General features: G+C 35.9%; 1 protein-coding gene across 3 annotated transcripts in view; it reads right to left on the reverse strand.

Moving 5' to 3' along the window:
- LOC121430686 (RB1-inducible coiled-coil protein 1-like) overlaps window positions 1-26,931 on the reverse strand; it is a 41,209-nt gene extending 14,278 nt beyond the window's left edge. Inside the window, exons 1-12 of one of the 3 annotated variants that reach the window (XM_041628032.1) lie at window positions 26,855-26,931; window positions 23,158-23,313; window positions 21,874-22,000; window positions 18,576-18,746; window positions 15,488-15,603; window positions 13,988-14,198; window positions 11,898-12,006; window positions 8,839-8,957; window positions 7,739-7,923; window positions 6,523-6,709; window positions 2,142-2,282; window positions 122-222 (exon numbers count right to left, since the gene is read on the reverse strand). In XM_041628032.1, the coding sequence (XP_041483966.1) occupies window positions 122-222; window positions 2,142-2,282; window positions 6,523-6,709; window positions 7,739-7,923; window positions 8,839-8,957; window positions 11,898-12,006; window positions 13,988-14,198; window positions 15,488-15,603; window positions 18,576-18,746; window positions 21,874-22,000; window positions 23,158-23,225 (1,535 nt within the window). In that variant the 5' untranslated portion in view covers window positions 23,226-23,313; window positions 26,855-26,931. Of the gene's footprint in view, window positions 1-121; window positions 223-2,141; window positions 2,283-6,522; window positions 6,710-7,738; window positions 7,924-8,838; window positions 8,958-11,897; window positions 12,007-13,987; window positions 14,199-15,487; window positions 15,604-18,575; window positions 18,747-21,873; window positions 22,001-23,157; window positions 23,314-26,639 lie in introns of all 3 variants that reach the window. The other 2 variants (XM_041628031.1, XM_041628030.1) reach the window with 2 other exon arrangements.
- Window positions 26,932-28,000: the final 1,069 nt, after the last annotated feature.

Genomic DNA, 28,000 nt, shown 5'->3' on the forward strand with positions numbered 1-28,000 from the left:
TTGAAAATTACCACTTTACTGTTTACTACAGGATAAATTCTGTCATTCCATTAATATGCTTTGAACAAGAGCGACCCGAATGCTATTAATACCAGGTTAAAGACAGGAATTGATGACTCACTCTAGACTTTCAGCTAATTCAGGCACCTTTTCCCTGAGTAGAAGAATATCTTTGTCCATGATATTAGGTAAGGAGTTGTCATAGTTACCAGGGGGTGTTGTCTACATAACGTAAAAAAAAAAAATACGTAAACACAACTTAGATAGATGGATAGATACATGTAAATGGTATTAAAATTATCCACAGATTGCAGTTAACAAACTGAAATGCATGAGAATTACACAACTAAAAACACAAGTATACATTTTCTTTAATTACATTATACAGTACAATATCTAACATATAAAAATAAGTCATATTCTATATACTGTATACAGTTTTGGTCTCTGGGCCCTCAATGAATAAAAGTCTAATTCATTTCAACTATTTTTCTTTTCAACCAATCTTTTTCATCTCCTGCAATTTCCTTTCATTTACATAGAAGAACTGTATCTGTTCACAAAACCAAAACTCTCAGAAAGTCATTTAATTTATTGAATGGACTTCATATTGTGTTCATCTCTACCCCTATGTGACCAAATTAATCTATAATTCACCTTTGTGTTTTGTTTCTTCTGTTATGCCATCCAATTTACTTTCGGCCTTATTTGTCTCCCCTTACTTCACTCACCCTCTTTCAATATCTCTCACTAGTGTCAATTGATCTAATGGAAAATCTGCATGTTAAGCCTAACATAAAACCTAGCCTCTAAAACTAAATAAACCACCATCCTAATTTTTACATTACTCTGAACGAAAACCTCTATTACAGTCCTTAATCAAAATCTATGCCTTCTGAGATATCAAAGGGGAAGTTCACCCTAAGGAAAAGTTTGTTGTAAAAATAGCAAAAAAAAAATATTGGTGAAAATCCATTACAGATTAAGAAAGTTTCTAGAATTTTAAGTTTTGGATTTGTGACGTCATAAACGAGCAGCTGTTCCATAAATATAAAATGCATAAATTTCAATTTTTTAATGGTTCGTGATGACTCACATTTGTTTTATTTTGGGAGCAAATGTCAAATGATTTGTGTATTGTTATACTGAAGGTACAGTACAAACCAATTTCAATTTTCTGAGAAAATGACATTCCATTGATTTTTTTTACCATACAATATGTAGGAAACATGCTTGCATGTGTCGTCAAAAATCAAATAATCAAAATTCCAATAAATTCTTTATTCTGTGATGAATTTTTCTCAAACCTTCAGCAAAAGGTTTTACTTTTTTTCTGCTATTTTTACAATCAAATGATTAAAATTCCAATAAATTCTTTATTCTGTGATGAATTTTTCTCAAACCTTCCACAATATGTTTTATTCTTTTTCTGCTATTTTACAATCACCATTTTTGCTGATGTGGTTTATGGTGCACCATGTGGAGTATCATAGAAAAAGTGGATAAAAGAAAAAGAAATGCATAGGCGAGAAAGTGGATATTTGAAAGTAGAGTAATCTTTCTTTAATGTAGTCCTGAAAATGACTGTAAACCAGAAGAGATTGATGAGTTGAAACAGCTTGAGTAGTAGGATGGATGAGGAGGTGCTGGCTTGAGTCGGCGAGAAGAGGTGATGAGCAGAAGCAGTAGAAAGACCCAACGTTTCGGGCAGGTCGACTGTCCGTCTTCAGGAGTGTCGACCTGCCCGAAACGTTGAGTTTCTACTGCTTCTACTCATCACCTCCACTCGCTAACTCAGCAAGCACCTCCTCGTCCGTCCTACTACTCAAGCTGTTTCAACTCATCAATCTCTTCTGGTTTACAGTCATTTTCAGGACTACATTAAAGAAAGATTACTCTACTCTCAAATTTCCACTTTCTCACCTATCCATTTCTCTTTTTTTTTCTTCTTCTATCCACTGTTTCTACAATACTCCACATGGTGTACCGTAAACCACATCAGCGATTGTACATGCCACCATGCAAACCTTCAAACAACATCTGAATAACCTTTTTTGTCAAGGTAAATTTCGCCTTAAAGAGACCGGAGCAAATGCCATTTCACCCTCTTAATATCTCTCAGTGGATGAATTAGTACTTACTGCAAACGTTGGAGGCAGTTCATAGAACCCAGGGAAGAGTGCATTGAGGAAGTGGTTATGCATGAGTGAAGCAAACTCTTTTCTCCTCTTCAATTCTTCTGCATGTTCACACACTGATGTCTCACTTATCCTCCCAGACCACTTTCAATGAAGAAAAAAAGGGATATTCAATATCGCATTATCATTAGGTGGTTTCAAACCGCCTCGATCACAAGAATCCCCGTTGAATTACGAGAACTTTTTAAGGCTAAAAAATACCCATTAATTATTCCTGCATTCACACCGCCCCGAAACACATCCTTCGGGATAAGTTCCCGAAGTAACGAGCATGCGCAGTATGGTCTGATAAGCAGGCAAGGGGCGAGATTCAAAATCACCAGCCCAGCAGCCACCCACGCCGCCGCGCCCAACGACACGCTTGGCTAAAAGTTCCCATAATTTGCTTTCACATCGCCAAAATACCTGCGACCTTGGAAAAATCCCCACGAAAGTTCTCGTAATTTCCCCAAGTACCTATTATTTAGCGGGTATTTTCTTACGGGGAAATTACACGTAGTTTGCTTTCACATTACCAAAATACCTGGTATTTTCTGATCGGGGTAAATTTCCCGATCAGAGAATACCTGGAACTGGCGAACTTTGAGGCGGTCTGAAACCACCTATTATGTCATGGTTTATTTCTAACTGGCCTAATGCCAGTTTGTCAAATTGCCAACTCATCTACTACCATTTGGTCTACCATCAATTCGTCCACTTTCCACATGGTCTAATTGCTATTTCGTCTAATAACCAGTTGGTCCCATTGCCAAGTGTTAATTAGGCGATATGAATGAAAATAATAAGGGCATTAGACCAACTGGTTATGAGACGAGATGGTTAGAGACAAAAAGGTGATTAGACAAAGCAAAGATTGGACCAAAAGGTTGTTAGACAAAATCTTGATGGACGAAATGGCATTAAACTAAATGACGACAATGTGCTGAATGGACGAACTGGCCATAGACGAATTGACAATCTACCTATGTCATGATTTATATTCACAATATCTACATGTACTTCTTAGAAATTTATATTCTATAAAGGCTAAACCTGTTTAGTCTACTACATGTATTATTTTCTACTGTAAAATGAAAATTTTATTCAATAACTGTTCATCTAATACCAAAGACTAAAATGGTGTCAGACAAAGTGGATATTAAACAAAGTTGCTCAACTTTGCTCAACTGGAAATTTGACAAAATGATAAATGGGCTAAATTGTGGACTACATGTATAACCTGGGTCTAGGATTAAAGTGATTGGTTAACATTGGTTTGACTTTTTAAAAATCTGAGCTAGAAGGTCACACTTGTCACCTGTGTCTGTGATATGTTACAAAAATGAAGCCCAGAAAAAATTGCATTCGAAAATGATTATTTAGTGCTTCAGAAATTGAAATATAAAGTGACCGGAAACACCATCTTCATTTCATCCCATACACTTATGTGTACTATTTAGGCGTCTATAAGACGCCTATTTACAAAATCGTGGTTTGCCTTGTAGTTTTAGCTTTTCATTCTCAATAATGGCTGTTTTTATTAGTTCTAATACATGCACTTGTACACATGTTTCATCTTGGTTTGAGAATTTTTTAAATCGGCTGCTCACAAAGTTAAACGATACCTTTAAAGGTCAACTCCACCTCAGAAAAATGTTGATTTGAATCAATAGAGAAAAATCAGACAAGCACAATGCTGAAAATTTCATCAAAATCGGATGTAAAATAAGTAATGACATTTCAAAGTTTCGCTTATTTTCAACAAAATAGTTATATGAATGAGCCAGTTACATCCAAATGAGAGACTCAATGATGTCACTCACTCACTATTTCTTTTGTTTTTTATTGTTTGAATTATACAATATTTCAATTTTTACGAATTTGACGATTAGGACCTCCTTGCCTGAAGCACAAAATGTTAAAATAATGGAATTGCACGTGTTCAGGGAGGAATGAAACTTCATTTCACATGACAATGACGAGAAAATAAAAATATTTCATATTTCATATAATAAAATACAAAAGAAATAGTGAGTGGGTGATGTCATCAACTCTCACATTTGGATGTAACTGGCTCGTTCATATAACTATTTTTTTGAAAATAAGCGAAACTTTAAAATGCCATAACTTTCTTATTTTACATCCGATTTTGATGAAATTTTCAGTGATATGCTTGTTGAATTTTTCTCTTTTTATTCAAATCAAGTTTTTGTTGGGGTGGACTTGACCTTTAAACAATATGGGATGAGATATACATGTACCTGATAATAGACAAAGTGGGAGTAAACCAATAGGCAAGTAAGCAATGGACTGCATGTATGTGCATTATACTGAAAAAAAAATCCTTTCAAAAGAAACAAAATAAACAATTATATAGGGGAAGGCGGGGTAAGTTGAGCATAGGGGCAAGTTGAGCCACCAGCCCCAGGCCAATAATGAATGAGTCAGACACTGTGGTGGTGTCATGTATTGATGACCCATAGCATAACCCCTAACCCCACCACAATGTTTTCAACTTTGAAACAAAAAGTAGTTTTTTAGAGGGAAAAATATGAATTTCAGCCAAAAAAGTAAAAAAGAGTGTGAAATAAATAAGTGCTTTATAAACACACACGTCTTTAAATATAATAAAGACATGATAACAACATTGTTAGTCCAGGTATGGATCTTCATTCTTGTCATAGTCTTTTATATGATGGATGCATAATAAATGTGTGGATACAAAATTATCGCACTTAGTTCGGACTGGGGTAAGTTGAGCCGAACAGCATGGGGCAAGTTGAGCCATGGTAATTCCTATGGTAATGTATCTTAAAAAACAAACAAACCATAAAAATCAATTGAAATGCTGGCTGAAAGGAGCAAATTTACATGACTGCTCTTTTCCTTTTAAAGGATGTTAGATAATTAGCAAGTGAAAAGACTAAACAAAAAATTGACATGCTGGTTCTCCCCTCATACACTTTGTACATAGTTTTTGTGGCTCAACTTACCCCAGAAGATGGCTCAAACTTACCCCATATATGGGGCAAGTTAAGCCATTTGACATTGTTTTTTTAAAAGGTCACGATGACTTTCAGTGTGGAGATAGAAAGTTATATATAGGTGGAAAATATTTCAGAAGAATTAAATTTCAAGGCAAGGTACTTATTTCGACAAGATTATTAATCATATCAATTCTAACATGCAAAAAGCAAAAACTGTCACAACTTACCCCGCCTTCCCCTACTGATTGTACCGAAAACATTGGTTTACGGTTCTTGTAGTTTCTCTAATAGAAAACATACAATTTTACAGGTATATTTAGGAAATAGGAAAATAGGAAGGGTCATGAATTGGGTGTAAGTTACCAAGTCATGCATACTAATATGAACAACTTTATGACCCCCCCCCAAAAAAAATAAAGGATATCTACATATCCTTGGCATTAATTTGAACTGTCAGATCAGTCAATTTTGGTTTAAAAAAGTCCTATTCTATACATTCTTAACTTTTTAGGCAGCAATTTATTTTCGTTTTTGAGATAGATGGGGATTTTCACAGCGATGCCATAGAATTTGTTGATAAAATGCGCAATCCCACTGGAAATGGGTACTGCAGCAAAGCAAATGACAACTGCCCGCACTTGATATGCAATTGCCCGGTCAGTCAAATTGTTGTATTGCCACTGCATTTACTTTACACTTGAAAAAGTGGTACGTTTTTACTAATCGCAAGCATTGAAATCAGGGTTGTTGTATCCCTATGGCGTTTTGGTAGGGAAAATCTTAACTGCTCAAACCAAAATTACAAGCATGCAGCTCTATTGCGATACTTTCTCTGATTCTTGGTTTTGTGTAAGAATAAAGATACCAATGTCGAGCAATTGTCTTGATCTTTTCATCAATGTATTTTTGTAGCAATGATTATGTTGTAAGGCTGGGGAACAAAGTGTGGAAACTATAGCAAACTTTGAAGTCAGTAATCTCTAAAATGGGTTAACTTTGCACTGTCAGAAAGTGTGATACGACCGTTCGGACAACCGCCGACGATATATATGCATAGACAGAGATGTTTGCCACTGAGATGAGTTCATCAATTCTATTTATGTTATTTCTGGCGAAAGGAATACAAATAGAGAAAGTTGAAAGTCCCATCAATCAAGGGCCAGAAACTGGTTCTTATTGTGAAGGTTCCCCATCATCAGTGTATGGTTTACAAACACATAAACATCAAAATTAAGAAAAATACAATTCAATAACATTAAAACACATTTAGATAAATAAAAAACAAGCAAATACTGAAGCAATGGATGCACGGACGAGCATGTGTAAAACAGAAATTAGAATAATTTCGATTTACTTACCTCTTGATACTGTGTGTTGTAACGGCGTCTCCTGCACACCTCTACTACAGCAGAAGCGTAGAGCTTTGGCGTCATGCAGACCTGACGGATTATCTCCAAACGTTTGCGTAGTCTCTTCAGGTTCTCATGGTATACCAACATCTTACCATGGACACTGCTGACCTGCTGCTCTACATACATTACCCATCTACAGAGAGAAAGAGAGAGAGGGGGGGGGGGGGGGAGCAGATATAATCCATTAGTCACAACATGAGAACCAATTCATTATTGACATCAATATCATCAACATCATCATCAAAATCATCAATATCATCAACATCCACATCATCATCATTAAAATCATCAACATCATCATCATTAAAATCATCAATATCATCATCATCAACGTCATCATCACCATCAACATCATCAATATCCACATCATCATTAAAATCAACATTGTCATTATCACCATCATCATCAGCATCCTCAAAATCATCACCATCATTAGCATCATCATCATCATCCTCATCATCATCAAAATCATTATCAACACATAAATCACCATCATCATCTTTATCATCATTATCACTCTCCTCATCATCCTCATAAAACTAATCAACTAATAAACTAAAAAAAACTAATCATCACTAATATCATCCTCACCATCATCATCAACAAAATTGTCAACCTAATCATCATCATCATCAACCTCCTCCTACTCCTCATTATCAACATTTTCATGATTATAATTGTCATTACCATCATCGTTATCACCACTGTCATTATATTTACATCATCAGTTCATCACACAAATATCACTATCATTATCCTCATTATCGGTATCATCATTATCATCATTGTTGTCGTCGTCACCATCATCATCATCATCATCACCATCATCACCATCATCATCACCATCATCATCATCACCATCATCATCATCATCACCATCATCACCATCATCACCATCATCATCACCATCATCATCATCATCACCATCATCATCATCATCACCACCATCATCACCATCACCATCATCATCATCATCACCATCATCACCATCATCATCACCATCATCATCATCATCACTATCATCATCATCATCATCATCATCATCATCATCATCACCATCATCACCATCACCATCATCACCATCATCATCACCATCATCATCACCATCATCATCATCACTATCATCATCACCACCATCCATGTCAAAATGATAAGAACTTACCTTAATCTGACATGTAGGTTTTGACAGAGCTCCTCCTTTGCTATCTCACATCTCCTGCTCATGTCTATGAGTTGTAGATGCTTCTTGTACATGACCGTTAGCTGCTGCTGATGACTCAGGCATAGGTCCGGTAGCACTGAGGGGTCTTTCACATTACTAGCGCGGGTCTGGTTCTGAACAAGCCCCTGGATGGAGGTGGCACACACGTATATCATAATAGCAATTTTATTCATCAAAAGTAGCCTTGATTTCAAAAGAAAAGAACCATATTTTGAATCCTTTATCAGGGTATCTACAAGATGGAACAAACATAAGGTGTTTGCACTGGATAATGCTACTGCATTTCATTGTAAAACACCCAAGATTCCTGCAACGCCTCAAACATAAAAAAACCCTGTGCATTTCTTGTTTTATAAAACGAGTTGGCAATATGAATTGTAGTAGAAAGTTCATAATAAAACCTTCCGGATTTTCTAGGATTACACAGCCGAAGATGTAACATGTGCTTTCTGTTATAACATCATCACAAGTGTATCCAGAATGTGTGAATGAGTAAGCACATCAAATAAATGCCATAGCCTTTTCTTTGAAAGAACGCGATTCAGATTTCAGATGGAATCTCAATTTTTACACATTAGTGGTAAAATGATGAAGCCAGATGCAGAGTGCTCTGTTAAAAAATTGCAAGACTACATATTTGCAAAAGAAATAAAGCATGAACACTTGACTTGCATAAACCCTCGCTATTAGCTACATCCTTGAACCCATTTTATAGAAAAATTAATAATCAAATCTGATTAATTACACATCTGTTAAAAAACCCAATAACACAAAACTCAATAACAAAAGTCAATTATGCAAAAGTCAATTATACAGAAATCAATAACAAAAGTCAAATACACAAAAGTCAATTAAACAAAACTCAATAATAAAAGTCAATTATACAAAAGTCAATTACTAACTCAATTACAAAATTCAACTACACAAAACTCAATAAGAAAACTCAATTACACAAAACTCAATTACAAAATTCAATTACACAAAACTCAATTACAAAACTCAATTATACAAAACTCAATTACAAACTCAATTACACTTACCTGAGCCATTTCAGCCTGTTCATTGAGGAGTTTACGAGCTTGTAATAACAGCTGCTCTAGACCAAATAGTCTTTCTCCAAGACCTTTGATTTCTTTCATTCCTGGGTTACTCACAGCCTCTATACAAAGAAAATATAAAAGGATAATAATAATTAAGAAAAAAATCAGGTACAATTGCTGCATAGAATGTGTTGCATTTGCTCCCCCACCCCTTATCTTAGCTTACTTGCCTCCCACCAGATCCTGAATAGAATCATTAAAAGTAACAATGACACATTTCTGATTTTTACCTAGAAACAGAATTTACATCTAGGTTTTACTTTGTAGATGAATTCACATTTTGAGCTATTTTGCTCTAACATACATTCTAGAAATGATGCATAACTTAGGAACCACATATCGAGGCATCTGAAATTGGGTTTCAAATGTTGTACCAGTCTTAAAGGGGAAGTTCACCCTAACGAAAACTTTTTTGTAAAAATAGCAGAAATAAAATATTGGTGAAAGTTTGAGGAAAATCCATCAAAGATTGAGAAAGTTATTAGAATGTCAAGTTCTTGATATCTGATGTCATAAACAAGCAGCTGCCCCATATGTTATGTAATATGAATGCATAAATTTCTTTCTCAATGGCTCGTGAAGACTTATTTTTTATTTTATTTTTAGGATCATGTGTGAAATAATTTGTGTATTGATATACTGAAGTTACATGTCCAATAAAAAACATTTTCAATTTTCTGAGAAAACTACACTTCATTCACATTTTACCATACAATACGTACATGAAGGAAAGCTGCTCGCATATGATGGCACAAATAAAATAATTAAAATTCTAATAATTTTTTTTTGTATTCTTTCATGGATATTTCCTCAAACCTCTGCCAATATTTATTATGATTTTTTTCTGCTTTTCTTACAATAAAAACTTTGTTAGGGTGAACTACCCATTAAAATGAAAAAAAAATCATAAAACATGAAGGTTTAAGCCTAATAAGACTGGGGGAGCTGATTCAGCCTCCCTCGAAATTTTTCGCAATAAATCTGTCGCGCAAATTTTTGGGACCATATCACTCGCTGACTTTTTACTTTCAAGTCTCGTGCAACTTTTGAGAACAAAATCGTGACATTTTGTAAGTATATGCAGACCCCACATTGCTCAAAAATCATGAATTTGTGTACAAATCCAATTAAAATAGTGTTTTTTGCCAAAATTCATAAGTGTATCACTATTTTTTCTTTTACTGATTAAAATCAATTGATTTCATCTTGTTATGGTTGAAATAAAGTCCCGAACAATTTCCATTGAAAAAACAAAGTCGAAAAACAAAGTTACATAGTACATAAGAAATTTAAAGAACAATAACATACATAAAAAAATATATGTGATGTTGAAATTTTATCAAAAGTTTCATTTTGTTCAGATTCATAAAAAAAATCTGTGAACAAAAAATTAGCATATTAGGGGCATTATTTAACTCTTCATGCGTTACGTTCGCATTATTGCACATCCGTAGGCGTGTTTCGTTCGCATTTTTGCACAACCACACATTTCCCATAGACGTCCCCTGTCCCATTGTTTTTCGAACAATTGCATGCCCCAGCGCCTGCCTCGCTTCAATGTATAGCCTGGCGATTTTGTATACCGTGCATGTGTATCGATCGGTCGCGCGTGCGACATTAATTTAGCTTTCGACGGATTATCGCAGTTTAAAAATTACAGAATCGTTTACTTTTCCCAAAAAATCAATACATCCTGATCGCAACCAGGAAGTTCATTGAAAAAAGGAGGGGAGAAAATCAATAAAACCCTCCTCACAAACAATACCATGGCTAGGTTTATTGTTATGAGTCTGTGACTCATGGCACGAATGTGAATGAGAGGGGATCACTGCTAAAATAATGCAACACACAGGGGGTTTACAGGTGAACGCATGAAGAGTTAAATAATTAGAGCAAAGTTTTGATTTTAAGCATAAATTCGCATAATTAATTAGAAATGAGATATTTTGCAGAATTTGATCTTATAATTTTGTAGATTATGCCATGGGTAACGCGTGTGTCAATTTTCGTCACGGTCGATGGCCAAGATCAAAAGGGGAGGGGGCTGAATCAGCCCCCTTTGTCTTCTAAGGCATCGAAATAGCCTAGTCTATTCAAGGTTAACCTTATTTAACTGCAAACGATGCCGTCGCGCAATTTTTTTGTTTTACCCTGCCGCTCGCAGAATTTGACTAACTTTCAAGTCTTGCACATTTTTTAGACCACATTTGCGATGCCCGTGTATGCAGTACTGAAATTTAGCAACATTTCAGACCAAAAAAAGTGCATGTCAGACCAAAAATTGCTTTAAAAAATGTGGTTTCATGTAGAAAATCAATGCAAGTTGTGTTTTTCAATCAAAAATCATAAATGTATGATTTGTTGGTCTTAAATGGATTTATTTTCTGCTATTTATAATCGAAAAAGGGTCCCCAACATAGGTCATCAGAAAGCAATGAAAAACAAAGGTTAAAAACAAAAAAATACATAAGAAATTTATAATATTAATCAATAATAATTAATAATAATAATAAAAACAATTTTTTAAAGATATTTGTTAGAAAATAACTTACTAGCTACCGTTATATAAAGTACATATAAGCTACAGGCAAAAACATACCAAAGAAGAAAAAGAAAAAAATTCAGGGCAAAATTCATATGCTTATTTGCACAATAAGAAAATACAAACAATTTTTGGAATTTTTTTACTAGTCTTGAGGCTTACATCCGGCTCTACGCAAGTGCATATTTTTGCAGTGATTGCACAATCAGCAGCCAAGATCTGAAGGGGGAGGGTCAAATTAACCCACCCTCCCCTCTCTATCTTGGTATGAAATAGCCAAATTAAAATAGGGTTAAGCTTTCCACAGATTCTGCAATGTTGGGGATTTCGCTTTAGCATCTCCTGGGCTATCATATGGGGTTTATTTCACAAAACTCCATTTAAACATAAAGGGCTCTTTTGCATAAACAATATTTGGTTAATGAATAAGATAAAATAAAAAAATCATTTCAGCTACCTAAGCATGATTTAATATCACTGCCCAAGGCATCAAGGACTGGTTGATTGAACTGGTCAAGTACTTTACTACACTGCACAGCCATTTGTTGTAGAGTACTCCTCTGGTCCTGCATGATCAAGATATAAGTCGTATTATAAAACATATAATTAATAATAATAGTTACATTTAGAAAGCGCTTCATGCTTTATTTTCTGAGCGATTTACATTGTAATTATTATCACCCCTGTCGTAGGATCCATCAGTGTTCCACACATAAAGTGCACCATCTCCTCTCCCTGGGGAGTATCTGGGCCGGGCAACTGTTTATCAGTGCACACATACCTATTTCACACCAATGGTTATACCGAGTCTTATCAAATGATTGGTTGAAATGTACCACATTGGTCCAATTTCCAATGTGTCTACATGTACTTGTTATTTTTTTTTTTCTATTTTTAAAAGAACTTTGTTTCATGAAAAATTCACATTTGAAATGATTTGACTTTATTTTACATATTCCATAAGTACCCATACTACAAAACAATATAAAAAAATCATGAGACTCAATATGATATAAATCGGACATGGCATAATCAGTCATCTCAATTAAATTCGGCAATTCAAAATCAAAGTCAATTTAATGATGTGGTGAAATATAAGAGAACCTGCATATTAATACTAAGAAGTGTTATTTACAACCAAGAGTCTAACAGATGAAATGGGAATAGCTGAACTAGAAATCACACCAAATAGTACATGGACTCAGTGACAATGAGATAAAGTGGTTTGTAGATGATTTGCTGTAGGTGAAGTAGGATTAACCCATGTGAGACGAGACCGAAGAGGGATTAGACCTTTAGGTGTATAACAATCATCAGTTTAACTTTTGGGGAGGCAAGGGATTAAAAGAAGAAAGCGAACACTTATTTCATGAGAAAGCTTTAAAATCAAGGTTAATTACATGTACCACCACATTATCATAGATCTACATCTGTTAAATTGAACTCAACTCATCTTTAAGAAATCATGAAAACTAATAGCTGAAAACCAATCATTGTGATAACTAACACAAAAATGCATATGTGGGACAGTGTATTACTTATTGCTTCGAAAAATACCCAACATTCTATAGAATTCTGTGCTTATTTTGCTCATTTCTCAGCAATTACACATTTTATTCCAGAGCCAATTGGCAAATATTTTGTTTCTTTATACATAAAAACACTTGGGTGGTAATATTATTGGATTCTGTTCGAACTCATTTTGAGATCGATACGACAACGTTGCAGAAAGAGTTGCAATCAAACGTAACTAAAAATATCTTGAACAACTTTCAGCCAATAAAGTACCCGTATTCGTGACTTGCGCTTGATATTTTGACTTTCATCTTAATAAACGCAACTTTTTCTGCAACAGGCCCCTGGTATTTTATCTTTTAACTCTTAACATGCCACGCACACTACTAACCCAATGCCACAGTGCTAATCCGATGCTAATCCGCTGTGCCAGCCACGAAACCCCCCTGTGCCACATTGATTTTGGGATCGCGAGTCGTATTCACTCCTTTCAATAGTCATGATTACAATTGCTTATAACTAACGATTAGTTTATCCACAAAATATTGTGTAGTAAAGTTGTAGGAAATTTCATACCCCTTATAATGGTGTCCTCATTATATAGATTGGTTATTATCTTTACCGCTAACATATGAGTTGTATCAAGTAGTTCCATTTAGTGGAGTGTTTTGTATGGATCAAAAAACCTAGGTCTCTTCCCTCTCAGAGGCGGAGCCATATCTTGTAAAAAATGTAGAAATACTCGAAAAAGTCGAATGTAAACCACGTGAGTAAGTTGATCTGTCAAAAAGCAGAGTTCGCACTGCAAACAATAGTGCTAATTACGGCGTGCATGCGATGCGCAATACAATGCAAAACGGCGTAACAATGATTGTAATTCTGAATGTGCGCAGTCATGCACGAAGCAGGCGAGGGTAGGAAACAATGCAAGCACAAAGCAATCAATGGTAGGCGTGCGGGCACGAGTGTGGCATGTTATAGTAGGATACGTAGCGTGCACGAAGCACTCAATGAGTTAATGTTCAATTTTACCTGTCTACTGATCCACATCATAAGGGATACATCCCTCTCCTCATGGTCGCATGGAGACCGATCACCATCCCTGAGGCAAGGTAGAAGAGGCGTCTTCTCAAGGATGTGAATGATGTCTCCAAACTCTTCAAGGCGCTGAAGAAAGTTGGGTCTGTCAGTGAGGAAGTCTGCTATGTTCTGCTGGAAGACGAGTGCTCTTTGTTGAAAGGCACTGAGGGAAAGAATGTTAAGATCATTGATAGAATGGATATAAGGACCAAGCATAATACCTAACAGGGAAAACATAAATGATTTTAACAATCAAGGGGGTGTTCTTCTTGGTAAAGATGTCAATTTTAAAAATCAATCAAAGGCAGATTATCATGTTTCAATGTGGAATTTAACACCATCTGGATATACATCACTCAGAGTATAACGAGATTCAAGACCAGAAAACATCTAATACCACTGGAAATAACCTTATGGTAAAGTGATTCTCTCACTTTCCCCTGGCCTGGAAGTTGCCCGGGTCTAAAGCAGGCTTGGCCAAAGCATTTTTTGCTGGTACACTGGGTTTACTTTCCCCAAAGATTTACAGGTATTTCCAATGTTTTTTTCACAAATTCTGGGATCAGCAAATTATCACCCACACATGAAACCAGGCCAATAATACATTGACTTCAATCGACTAATTATGTACTCATGAGGTCGTATCTTGGGGGCCCCATGGACCGATTCTCACCAAATTTTGGAAGTGGGTTGTTTTCATCATGCGCTACCAAAATATGGTTTCAAAAATGCTGAAATGCCCCCCAAAAAGTTTTTTGTGACGTCATCACTTTGGTATTCTATAAACTCAACCCTTTCATAGGAAATTTTGAAAATGCAAGAAGTACTAAATTTGTGGAATTGCAATCCATACCCCTTGCAAATTAATGGAAATTGTCAATGAAATGAATAATAATGAACATTTTCAAATCTATTAAGGCCATCGCACACCTTACGACTGTTCGCGATCCGATTTCGGAACAAATCGCATTTTGGTCATTTTCCGAAAATGTGAATGGAACATATCATTTTATTTGAGGTTAAAATTAATTGAAAGAATATTAATATAACAATTTTGAAAGATTGCAAGCCTTTATTTTGGAGTAACGGCCAAATTAGTTTCAAATCGTAGCCAATCGTATGACTGCTATGACGTCATTACAACTAGTATTAAATTCGCTTTTATTCTAAGAAGGATGATAGCATAGTCACAGATTTGAACATAGGTATTCGTCCGATAATTTAGAACGTTACACAGTAAGATATTCCAAGTCTCAATTAGCATCAGATTCTACTTCATTCTATTTCAAAATCGGGTTGCAGACCAATCGTTAGGTGTGCGGTCGCCTTTAGACAACAATATCAGCATATCTTAAAGCTTCATTTCTTGATTTAGAGCTGAAATTCATATTACATGCTTACATGCAAAAAGATTTGCATACATTCACACAACCTTTTCACAGAAGGTATTACCTAGTAATGTCATCCAAGTTAGCTATAACAGCCATCCAACCTTGTTGTTGTAAATGTTGATTGTGTATCAATCCCTCGCAGACCCTCAATTTCTCCTTGGCTACTTCATGGAATTGCTGTTTACAAAAACACAAATACTGATTTTTAATTTTGTAATGTACACTATAATATATATGCATATAAGATACCATAAATATGAAATTTATGACTTTATTTTCACAGCATTCAACTATTACCATTTGTGATAATTGCATTCATGAGATGCCGAAGCAGACCATTTTGTATTTACACATGTATATGTATTTAAAAAAAGGTAATCCAATCTCGAGGGTTGATTTTCAAAAATCCATTTAATTCTGTAAATTTATTCTGCTTGGCAATGAGGGAACTTCAGCTTTCCATTGAACCAGTTGTGTCCTGCTTGACAGAATTCAGTGATGTTGAAGACAACAAGTGGGGATACCACTTTTTCCAAGTTTTTGGAAACTTGATGAAAGGGCAGAGGCTGACGCAAATACTTTCATTGATGCTTGAGCAGGCAAACATCTTTTTAATTGGACTCTTTTTCTTCCAAAGGAGTGTAAATGGACGAATGTAATTGAAGATGATTAATGAGGAGATAGTACCACAGTTAGAACAACATTTGGAGAGACAGGTTCAAAGAGTATACATGCATCTCTGGTGGATTCATGATGGCGCTCCTGCCTATCGTTCCATTATAATTTAAGATAGACTCGGAGATCTCTTTGGACATCGAGTTGTTGCCCTAAAACATGACATAGAATGGCCATCAAGTCTCAAGATCGCATGACCTCATGCTCTGTGATCATTTGGGACACTTTAAAAAAGATGAGCTCCTCCCCAAGATCTTGATGATTTGCAGGCTGTATTGGACATGAGGTGGATGCTTTCTGCAATGATCCAGCAACAGGAGACAAGCTGTCCAAGATATCCTTCCACACTGCCGACTTTGTGTGCAAAGGAGAGGAGGACATGATGGTGTGGGTGAATTACACATCAACCTTCAATCATCATTTCAGACTTCGCTTCCCAAAAATTACTTTTAAAAACATATTATTATTCTATCAAGCGCACATTTTACTAACTTTACCAAAACTTGGAAAAATTGGTATCTGCACTTCTTGTCTTCAGCATCCAATTAATTTGGTCATACGTAACATAAGTGGCTCAAATAGGGTTATCACTGGAGAGCTGAAGAGTTTCTTTTTCATATCCATGCAAAATAATTTCACAAAATTAAATATGATTTGAATATCAGCCCTCTAGATTTGGATTAATTAACTATTTTTCTGAAATGCACTGTATTTATACAGTAAATACAGAAAATAATCAGTCTTGTTTGTGCTTTTATTATCTTTATAATTATTATCATTATTTTCATTTCCATTACCATAACTAGTAGAAAAATCAGGAATATACATAAAAAAACATCCAAACAAAGGACAAAAAAATATGGAATCAATAATATGATTTTCATATACTCATATGTGTTTTTCAATAAGACAAATGTTTATGCATAAACATTCATCTTAATAAATGACAGGCTAGACATTTAGACATTGCCTTGACATCAGTGTAAATGCAAACAGTATTATCCTATTGTATTGACAGGAAATGTCGCTTCTGTGATCCTGCTTTCGTTTGCTAATAAGTGTTCACATGAAACAGGTTCAATTTCAGCAGCATTCATTCAAGGGCAGAGAGATTACTTTCTTATCATAACTTCCTGTAATCAAAGCCATGATGTGGTATCCAATACAGAAGGCTGAATTTGAAATTTCTTAATCCTTCTTAGGAAATCAGCTATCATTGTAACTACTAAAATATCACATACCAAATGGTATAAAGGGAGTTTGTGCAACAAGATGTGGCACAGGTAAATGTTTATGCATGAATGGAATTAGAGATAAGCAGTATATCAAAAAATCAGTCAGATATAAACCGCTTGCAGTATGGAACTCATTATACCTTCTATTAATGACACGTCTTCTTGAATACTTTCCTGAAAAACCTTACATGTAGTTTCTATATTATCATATTGATTTCAATTATTTGTATTCTAAAACCATTCTCTTCATAGTCTATATCATATTCTACCTGAAAAGGAGATGGGGGAGGAGCATGAAGGGGAGTGCATCATTTATCAATATAAAGTGCACTCCCCCTCAAAAAAAAAAGATAAGCTGTTTTTAGAGATGGATTTTACAATTATTGAATTTGTTTTTACTACAAATTTGATACTCATGGCACGATTGGAATCTCATCTCTAGTTTGAAACCAACAGTTTGAAACTAACGAATCGTTCACTCATGGCAGATGACAAAAAAATGAATATTGAGACATATCAGAAATGATTTGCGCAGAAACTCATGTGTGAATCTGAATCCACTCTCATTTAAGGGATCAGTGAGAGAATCTCAACACAGCATACAAAAGAAACGATAATGAGCCAATTGTCATATCACAAACCAATTTTGTCAAAGTTTTCTGAGCAACCTGGTTTTGACATAAAAATTTCAAACTCATCTTGCTCATTAATGCATCAAGTGTTTGTCTCATATTATGTATCAAAATAAAGTGGAATAATCAAATTATATGATTATGTAAATGAAATATCATTATTCATTTTCCTGCCAAGAATAAGGACATGGACATGTTTTCTGGGACGTACTGTATATGAAAAAAAAATTAGCTTGCCAGGCAAAAGGAAAGGTAACCAACTACCTATGCTAGAACTGCTGCATCTGCTATTGCTAAAATGTAATTAGGTCAAGGGGGGGGGGTCAACATGTCCTGCAGGAAGTAACAAATCATGAAAAGATTTTGCCACAACTTTTTCCCAACTTTTATTCTTTCGTAACTCTTGGAACCAAATTTGTGATGACCAGTTCAGTTCAGCACATCCAGCTCGTGCCCCTTTTGAGAGCCATAATAAAAATTTGTAATGTAAATATGCCAATCTTTAATACACAATGTGCCCCCTCCCCCCACTGAAAGTCACAGCATATATTTCTAATGGGAATATGTCGTTCATAGAAAATGTGCATCCCCCCTGGAACCTCCTTACCAGGGCTAGTTGGGTGCGTGCCACTACAGCACTGTAGCTAGGAGGCAGGTTCTTGAGTCCTTCGACCTGAAGCTTGAGGTTGTCTTCCTTTGTCTGTGACATGCTGGTAGTCACTGGCGGATTTGCCGATTCTATGGTCCCTTTACTGAACAGGAAGATGGGGTTAGTGTCCTGTACAAACATGGTGGAGGAATACAAGAGAAAGGGAAGACAATGACAAAGTGAAAAAAAGGCAAGGATAGGAAAAAATAGAAATATGAAAGACATCAAGGTACAAAAGATGCAAAGGAAATACAATGGGTGGAGGAAGATAAGGAAAGATGGAGGAAGTGTAATTAGATTGATATATCTAGGGCCCATCTTACAAAGAGTTGCGATTGATCTGATCAATCGCAACTATGGAAAGCCAGCAAAGTATGTTTGTTCAAAACAAATTCTAGATATGAATGTATGTCCATATATTCAATGATTTTGACAATTTTGTGTGTTCTCCTTTGTATACAAATGACATTTTACAAACTTCCTGTATGAAAAATTATGACACTGATGGATTTCCATAGAGTTACGATCGATTGGATCGATCGTAACTCTTTGTAAGACGGGGCCCTGTTATTCACATCAAAGCCACACGTTTTTTTTTCATTCTTCCTGGGCGATTGTAATATGTACTTCTCTTAACTGTTTTTGGTAATTTCATTTTTTAAGTTTCAACCTGCTGAATGGTCATCTTTGATCACTCCAATTATGCAACTCTATGTTTCCACCATTCATCATTTAAAAACCTACTTCAATCACTTTTTCATTAAAAAAGGAATGTTTCTTCACCTGGGTGATTCCATACGTGTCGTACGGGACATTTAGAGAACATTTGACAGTTTTTGACAAGAAAACACAAAAAATATTCCAGTAACTATAGGTGGTCATCAACTACTACCAGAGTGTAAGAAAAACCAAGACTTAACATGACTTGAATTCACATCCTGTATAATACAGATTAAAAATAGTAATGTGTCGTACGGACGCAGAAAAAGTGGCTTTTTTAGAAACCTCAAGTTTGTACTCAAAAGTCTGTGAGTTGGGCAGATAAATTTCATAGAAACTGAACTCAAATTGACCCTCAATTACCCAAGAACAAACACATTTATAAAAGAAAGCAAAATAAACCTTCATGAATAAATAAAGCAAATTATAATTTTCGAGAACATTGTGGCGTACGGGACATTCAAAATGTGTCGTACGGGACATCTCTAAATTGAAGCCAAACTTTCTTACTTTATGTCACTTTGACTTCTTCAATCACATTATTTGGCTGATGATAATGATAATCCCATCAAACTAAGACATTCATTAGGTTAGAAACCGCTATTAGGTGAATATTTCTGTCAATATATAATAAACAAAATAATGTGTCGTACGGGACAATTGTGTGTCGTACAGGACACTTCTGTGTCGTACGGGACACTTGTGTGTCGTACGGGACACTTGTGTGTTGTACAGGCACTTGCCTGTTGTACTGGGCAGCCTGAATAAATAAACATGAACTTTTTATCAATCAGAAGGAGCATTATACCCCTAAATTCTTGCTTATTTATGAATAATCTTTTATAAGCAGTCATTCAGGACAATACAATTAAGTAACCTCAATATATACAATTGGGAGCAATATGTTATAATTTTTTTCATGATGGGAAATGTACAAGTGCTCACAGCATTTTTACGAGCTGAAAAACTTTAGGTTTTGTGTGAAGTTATATTTTAGGGAACTAATTGATGATTTCCAAACACTATTTAAACAATAAATGAATGAAACTTTGTATAAATTATGGGGCTAAAATAATGATGTTATGATTTTTTTATATGAAATGTATATCTACATGATATATGTCACAACTGTCACTTTTTTTGCTTTTTTGGTCACAATTTTTTTTCTAAAGAAATGCGGTTCTACTTTTTCAAACCCATCTGCATTTCATGAAACCATATGGTTTGTCTTATTTTCCAGATTTTTTTTTACAACTTGAAAAAAGTAAGGAGTTTCAATACTGTATATAAAAAATAGTGATCATCAAGGGAAGTCCAAATAGATGATCATGATGATTGATATATGTATTTTTTTTACATCCTATAATAATTCCACATTAGCATGCAAGAGGGAGTCATCTTCCAGGCTAGGTTGAAATAATTATAAAAGTTTTCTTTTCATGCTCAATGAAAAGAAATTAACCTGCTCTGATCAGTGAAAATCACCAGTTTAGCTGAAGGGATTCACAAAAGAATATAAGCCTACATGAAATCAATTAAAATGTTTAGAATCACCTATTTCATGTTCTGTGGAGATAAACAAAGTACTTTTTCAGTTCACTTTATGTTAAATCAATTGAATGAATTTAAATATGCCTACTATTTATGGTTTCTCCTACCATTTATGGTTTCTGAATCCAAATCCTGCAATTAAATGCATTATTATATTGTGTGTCGTACGGGACATTTTTTAATAGGACAATAATTGAAAAATGAAAGGCAGTAATTAGACCCTTATTGGATAAATCGATCACCCATGGGTCAAACAAAGAGAAACTCATTTTATGAAATTGCATCATCAAAAATAAAATTGTAGGAAAAACTTTTGCATTGTCATGTGTCGTACGGGACATTGCCAAAAATAGGTTCGGAAAAATCAGGGCTGCCCCTATTATGGATCATGAAAATGTTGTAGATATTATTTGGAACCATCAATGATGTATTATTCTATTGACCTGCAATATTTTCAATCTTCTCTTGCTTTGCAAATAATTGTTTCAGGTGGAATTTGTACTTGACTATTCAATGAGCAAAATTATTGAAAATTTAAAATTCCATTGTTCTCCCCCCAAAAAACTATATCTGTCTTCACTTTTGGTTAAAACTCATAATTTTCATAAAATTTAGGTATCATAGAAAAATATTACACTACCTATGACTTATTGAAAGCATGTTGAAATTTATGATATTTTTGAAGTTCTAGTGTGGAATCGCCCACCTTCTCTTTCTTCATCTATCATCCTACATTTTCATCCTTCATCCTGCATCCGTCTCCTTCTCTTCCTCCTTTTCCTCTTTTTCCCCATCTAGCACACCTAGCATACTGTATATAGTGCACCAAGAATACCACCATAGGATCACCACATCACCTGAAGCACTGTCAGCACCCGACACAGCACAACCCTCTCTAGGACAGCGTGTACGCTTTTTGGGAGAGTACTTCTTCAAGGTTCAAGGGTGTGTGTCTACAAACAAAGTGTGGTACATTATGACTTACTGTGCCAGCACTGTAACTGCATACTCTCATCTGCGGATCTAAACTCTGCCCTCCGCTGATCAATAAGACTTGCTTCTCATAAGGGATCTGATAGTCATCTGATAGAGTATCATGAAGCTGCTGAACGCTGCAGTACATAAAAACAAAGTGAAATTTCATGGCTTATAATTGCCAGTACGTTGCCAGTTAAGTGAATTCAATGATTACATAATAATAAACAGCTTTTATTCAAAAACAGCCCCAGCATATATGCAATCAATGTAAATGGAATCAAAATTTTAAATGCACTTTTTCCTTGCTGAATTAATATTTCAAGTCTAAGTGCTAGTGTGAAACCAAATAGATTTTCTCTCTTTCAATGAATGCAAAATCATTCTACCGTTATACAAACCCCCCAAATTATTGGAAAATTGCATTGGTCAATCCCTTTGAAATTGAAATATTCATTAATGAAATTGGAAAGGAAGACAAATATTTTGCACAGATCAAGTGTTTGGAATTGGAGGAAAGAAGACATGATCATTCTTGAATAAAATCCCACTAATTCACAACTCAATGCACCCATGCTGCAATAATCATCAATAATCCCAAAAGATAAGTTTTACGACTATATGTAGCTATTTACATTAAAAGATAGTAGATTAGAGATTCCATGCACATTCTAAGTTCACTCTCCCTTTAAATGGGAATCCAACCCAAATAAAAACCTATTATATAGGGGAATATGAAAAATCAGACAAGTTGATAGGTGAAAGTTTGAACAATATCGGGTAAACATTTAGAAACTTTTTAAAATTGTGAATATTTGTATTCCCTATACCCATGAAGACTTCAAACTGGCCACACATGTGATGTCACAGTAATGTAAGGCAAGGACTACTCTTCAATGTACTCCAATACATAAAATGGCTAATATGTTTTTTTTTTAAGTTTTCCTTCAAAATTTATTTATCTTTGATGAGGACATAAAACAATATACTACCTGGGTTATATTTAGATTACTGCCCCAGGGGAATGGGTTCTTACATGTAGGAGAAAACCACGAATCCCTGATAATGAAGTACATGGCCTCTGGTAAAGTTGTCCTTGCCCCTTGTCACAATTTACTTACCCGGTTGCCAATCAGGGATTTAAATTTAAAGCAGCCATTACTTTCTTATTGCTGGTCCAATTTCTTTCAAACTTTCACCAATCTGTTTTATCTACATGTATTTTTTCTCCTTTCCAACACAACATTTTATGACCAAGGCTGGATTCCCTTCAAACAATAATAATGAACCCTACCTCTCCATCGTGAGAGCCATATCAAGAGTCAGCATCTCTCCCGTGTTCACAAGAAAAACATACAGCATAGTTGCAGCCAAGCAGTCTCACACAAGTAGCAGTAAAACAAAAAAATGACGATGGGATCTGCCACGATTCTTTAGTCTCCTTACTGACCTGTAGTTGCAATCAAAAAGTCAATAAATGTTACGTCAGAGATATATTTATCAATTCCTAATCTTGTGAAATATCATCCACTCATTAAATCAAGGAAAGTCTGTCTTTTAACAGGTTTTTTTAATTCATGAAAAGTGATTCTTGGTCATGAAAAGAGATTCTCATAAACACTAATATGCTTTTCACACTGCACATTTTGTCCTAAATTGGTGGGGCTAAGGGGGGGGTCTTAGCCCCACCAATTTCCCGGGGTTAAGCTTAACCCACTTCGTTTTCACACTACGTTTTAGGAAATTGGGCAAGCACGGTAAATAGTACGGTACTATCTGGCCCTGCAAAAAAGCAGGGTTAGCCGGCTTATTGTGGTGCCAGCACTGTTTTTTTTTGCTAGCACTGTTTTTTTTTCCCTGTTTCGTTTTCACACTGCATCTCTTAGCACCGCAATTGTGGTGCTAGCACCACAATAAGCCGGCTTACCCTGCTTTTTTGCAGGGCCAGATAGTACCGTACTATTTACTGTGTTAGCCCACTTTGCTAAAACGTAGTGTGAAAACGAAGTGGGCTAAGCTTAACCCCGGGAAATTGGTGGGGCTAAGACCCCCCTTAGCCCCACCAATTTAGGACAAAAAGTGCAGTGTGAAAAGCATATAAGGCCTGTATTCTGAAGTAGGGTTTAACTTACACTCAGGTTTAAAGGTGTGGTTTAACTTCAGTATGGATAGTGTTATATATAAATAGAATTGTAAGAGCAATTACATTCATTTATTTAGTTATTTCCTCTTTAAAGATATTTATAGCATAGAATGATCAAGAATGTTCCATTAATTACAGCTTTGTTGGACATGAGTAATCTTTGAATAATCTTTGTTATCCCTGGAATGTCCCAAGAGAGACGATAGACTGCTAAACAATAGATTGCTACACAGTACCTGCAGTGAAAATGAAATTGGGATTAGCTACAGGCCTCGAAATAGGATTTTGGGGGGGCAAGGCCACTTTTTTGAGGGGCACTTTTTCACTGAGGCCAGGCAGCAGAGGGCACCAAGGCCATACAGAGGGGCACCAAGGCCACTTTTTAAGGGGCATGTAATAAATTATTTGTAGGTGTTACAGTTTCGCGGCGTGGGGGGGGGGGCTTTCCAAAGTTGATGTTATACATCAGATTCATTACCAAACCACATTATTTACTTAAGATAAAATGAACTTTACGCACCACTGGTGATACCTTCTTGAGCTACATGTAATTAAATGTGAATCTGATTAGCACCCAAGAAAGTATCATCGGTCATTCGTAACTGACGAACAGCTTTATTAAACACTCCCATTCAAAGTACTGTACTTACGCATCGTGCGCGCTCGCCAGGACAGTACAGCGCGCGCGACATTTGTGTAGTACACATATGGAGCTCACGCTCGTCCATTCTTATGCTGCAGCTTACATAGCATTAGACAGGAATAACCATCGTTTCTGGGGATTTATTCAACAATTTCTGACATTTTACTGTAATACCAATTCACCGACGGTAAAGTGTCCGTGTAGGCTCTCATTTGTTATAACACCAGCACTTTTGTCCGACCAGAGTCCAAAGTTTGGGGTTATATAACACATCAAGGTTACAATCTAAGGATATGTAAACTACAAATTAAAAATATCTAATTATTCAATTTCAAAATACTTTAAACGATATACATGAAAATTATACTTTACCGATGTTTAGTTGGGAACGACACAGGAAAACAGGTCAAAATGGCAGCCAAACTATGAAATATTTACAAACGAACAGAGAGGGCGTCAACAATATACGAATGTGATATCGATATTGCATTCCACCAGCACACCTACAAGGCAATAATACGATATGATACACTCACGAAGACAAACGATAATAGTTATAATCGCGATATATCGAGACATTAACGATAATGACGTCATTCAAGATGGCAACTTGCAAGATAAACCGTCAGGTCAGGAGAAAATGGCTTAGATGACAGATTTCTCAATCATCCAGTGGATTTTTTTTCAATAACTCCGGTCCAAGGTATGCAATTACTTAAATTATTTATATTTCCCTGAATTTATATCATTAAATTCGCTCAAAAAACAGTTTTAAATCGCGATCTATAAAAACGCTAGTTCACTATACGTTGTCTGTAGCCACGGACGCCCAACCACTTCAGTCTATGTATGGTGAGTGGAGCCAACGCAGTTCAGCGGAACAACCAAAATACAGAGACTGAAGCTTTTGGTCTATAGACCAAAAGCTTCAGTCTCTGTATTTTGGTTGTTCTGCTGAACTGCGTTGGCTCACTCACCAATACATAGACTGAAAAGCTTGGAGGCCCGGACGTACAGACAACGTATTTTAGCAGTAACGTTAGATCGAACAGCGGGAACCCGATTTTCCGATCGTTTTTTTGTACATAAAATGTCATATTACGAAAAAAAAATCACATCCATATTTACGAAAAAATGTTTAAAATTCAGAAATATCGTACCTTAGACCTCAGTTACCGCTAGTTCTTTTGAAATGATGATCGAAACATCGTCATCTTCGATCCTTTCGTTGGTCAAGGTAAGTTGCCATCTTGGATGACGTCATCATCATTACAGACGTATTTACCAGTCGCTACCTAACGCGATTTGTGCCGCTGCTTTGCGCTGCGCTTGGACATATTGATGTGCGTGCGTTCGGAACTTGTCGCTCGCATTGATTGGCCAAGATATCGAAAATTTAATCGGAACGCCTTGATAAAAGCACAACTCGTTGACGGCTGCCATATTTTCCTCTCCGGCAGATCGGTCAAAAAATAAGGAATAACCCGGGGAAAAACTCATCGGTAACGTATATTTTCAAAATATTATAAACTGTATATGATATCAATAGAAAGATTAGAGTCTAACGAATATAGTGGACCTTCGTCCAAGATAATATAATGTCATTTAGAATCTAAAACTAGTAACAAATCTGGACAAAACCCGTCCGCCGAATTGTCGGACCAGATTACACATGAAGGCTCGTACTGACACATTGCCGTCGGTAAATGGGGATTGTAGTAAAATGTCAGAAATTGTTGAATAAATCCCCAGAAACGACGGTTATTGCTGTCTATTTGGTCTACTGCTGCTGGCCCTGCCAACATAACATAAGCATGATAAGTAGCACATCTAATTTTGTCTGAAGGAGAGCAGCAATAGATATTTTATTTTGATCGATTAACAGGATTAGTCGGCATGCCGATTAGTCGTACAACATCGTTACAGTAAACTAAACTAACTAGATCTATACTAAAAACAATTCCATGATTGACGGGCGCCCGGTACTCACAGTCACAAAATGACACAGATTTACGTACACGGGACTGAGGACTCGTCTTTTCTACGTAAACCGTGTGAGTTTCCATACGCCAGCCATCCTGCACTGGAAATCAACTTTTTAAATCAAATTTTCAGTGAAAATTTACTCTCTCCTGAACTGCGTAATCAAAGATCAAAGATGTGATGACGATTCAGAATACACTGATGCAAGGAGAGAAAATATACCGAATTTCTTTCCGGGTCTTCAACAATGACGATCAAAAACGTGAAGTTAGCAATTCGAATCTTGATCTTCGATAGGGTTTTTTGCACACCTAGGGTGTCTTGCAGGAAAGTACAAATGGAAAAGGACACTGGGGAGCATTTCATGAATGAGTCAACATTTTTAGCGGTTTTATCCCCGGTTTTATCCAACATTTACCAGGGGCCGCGGAACGATTTTCAAAGTGGGGGGGCTGACCATGCAAAAAATCACAATCATATGGTCATTTTTACGTTTTTGTACACGGTTTTGGAAAAAAGTGGGGGGGGGGGGGGGCTGAAGCCCGGCCCCCAGCCCCCCGGTTTCGCGGCCCCTGTTTACTATGGTAACAGTGCCTTCTCAACCAACCATAATCAAGGAAAGTTGTAAGACATGACAACTTTCGGATGAAAATGTTGATAAAACGCTCCCATGCAGATCTACGGTACTGATTCATGGTGAAGCTATTTCAAATTTAATTCAATTAAATTCAAAATTGTTTGTTCGGGTAAACAAATTGATATCGTCTTATGAATCCAAATATTTTTTTTTTACAATAAACATGTTTAAAGCAATATGAACGTGGGTTATAATTGATATAACAATCAATATTATTGCAAGAGATTATTTTTGCACAGATGGTCCCCGGTAGCTATTGTTTAGAGTGATCCGATCAACTAAAAACATATGTTTAACAAGAGAGATAAATATTGAAAAATCTGCAAGTAATTTTTTTAGATATCACACAATACAATGCTTGTTTGTGCATACACCTGGAGGAGGAGACAGGTTTGAAGGTTACACCGATATCAACAAACTGTAAAGTACCGAATATTAGTATAATGTTGTATGTTGGTTGAGAAAATCTATTACCACGATTTAAGAGGCTGCATGATAAACGCCTTTCGGGAGGGTGTGCGGAGGAGAATGGTTGCCAAAGTGAATTAAAATAAAATAGTCAGAAGAGTTGGCAACAATTCCTGGAGACTCTATCCGCGGTATTATTATCGAGTGCTAGTTTGGGCTACATTTCATTTCCGTCAGGCTGAGCCAAAAGTGGGTGGGGGCCGGGGGTGCTGCACCATGCAAAAAATGACAATCGTGGTCATTTTTGCGTGTTTGTACATGGT

This window comes from Lytechinus variegatus, chromosome 17, assembly GCF_018143015.1.
Source record: "Lytechinus variegatus isolate NC3 chromosome 17, Lvar_3.0, whole genome shotgun sequence".
NCBI classification, from domain to species: domain Eukaryota; kingdom Metazoa; phylum Echinodermata; class Echinoidea; order Temnopleuroida; family Toxopneustidae; genus Lytechinus; species Lytechinus variegatus.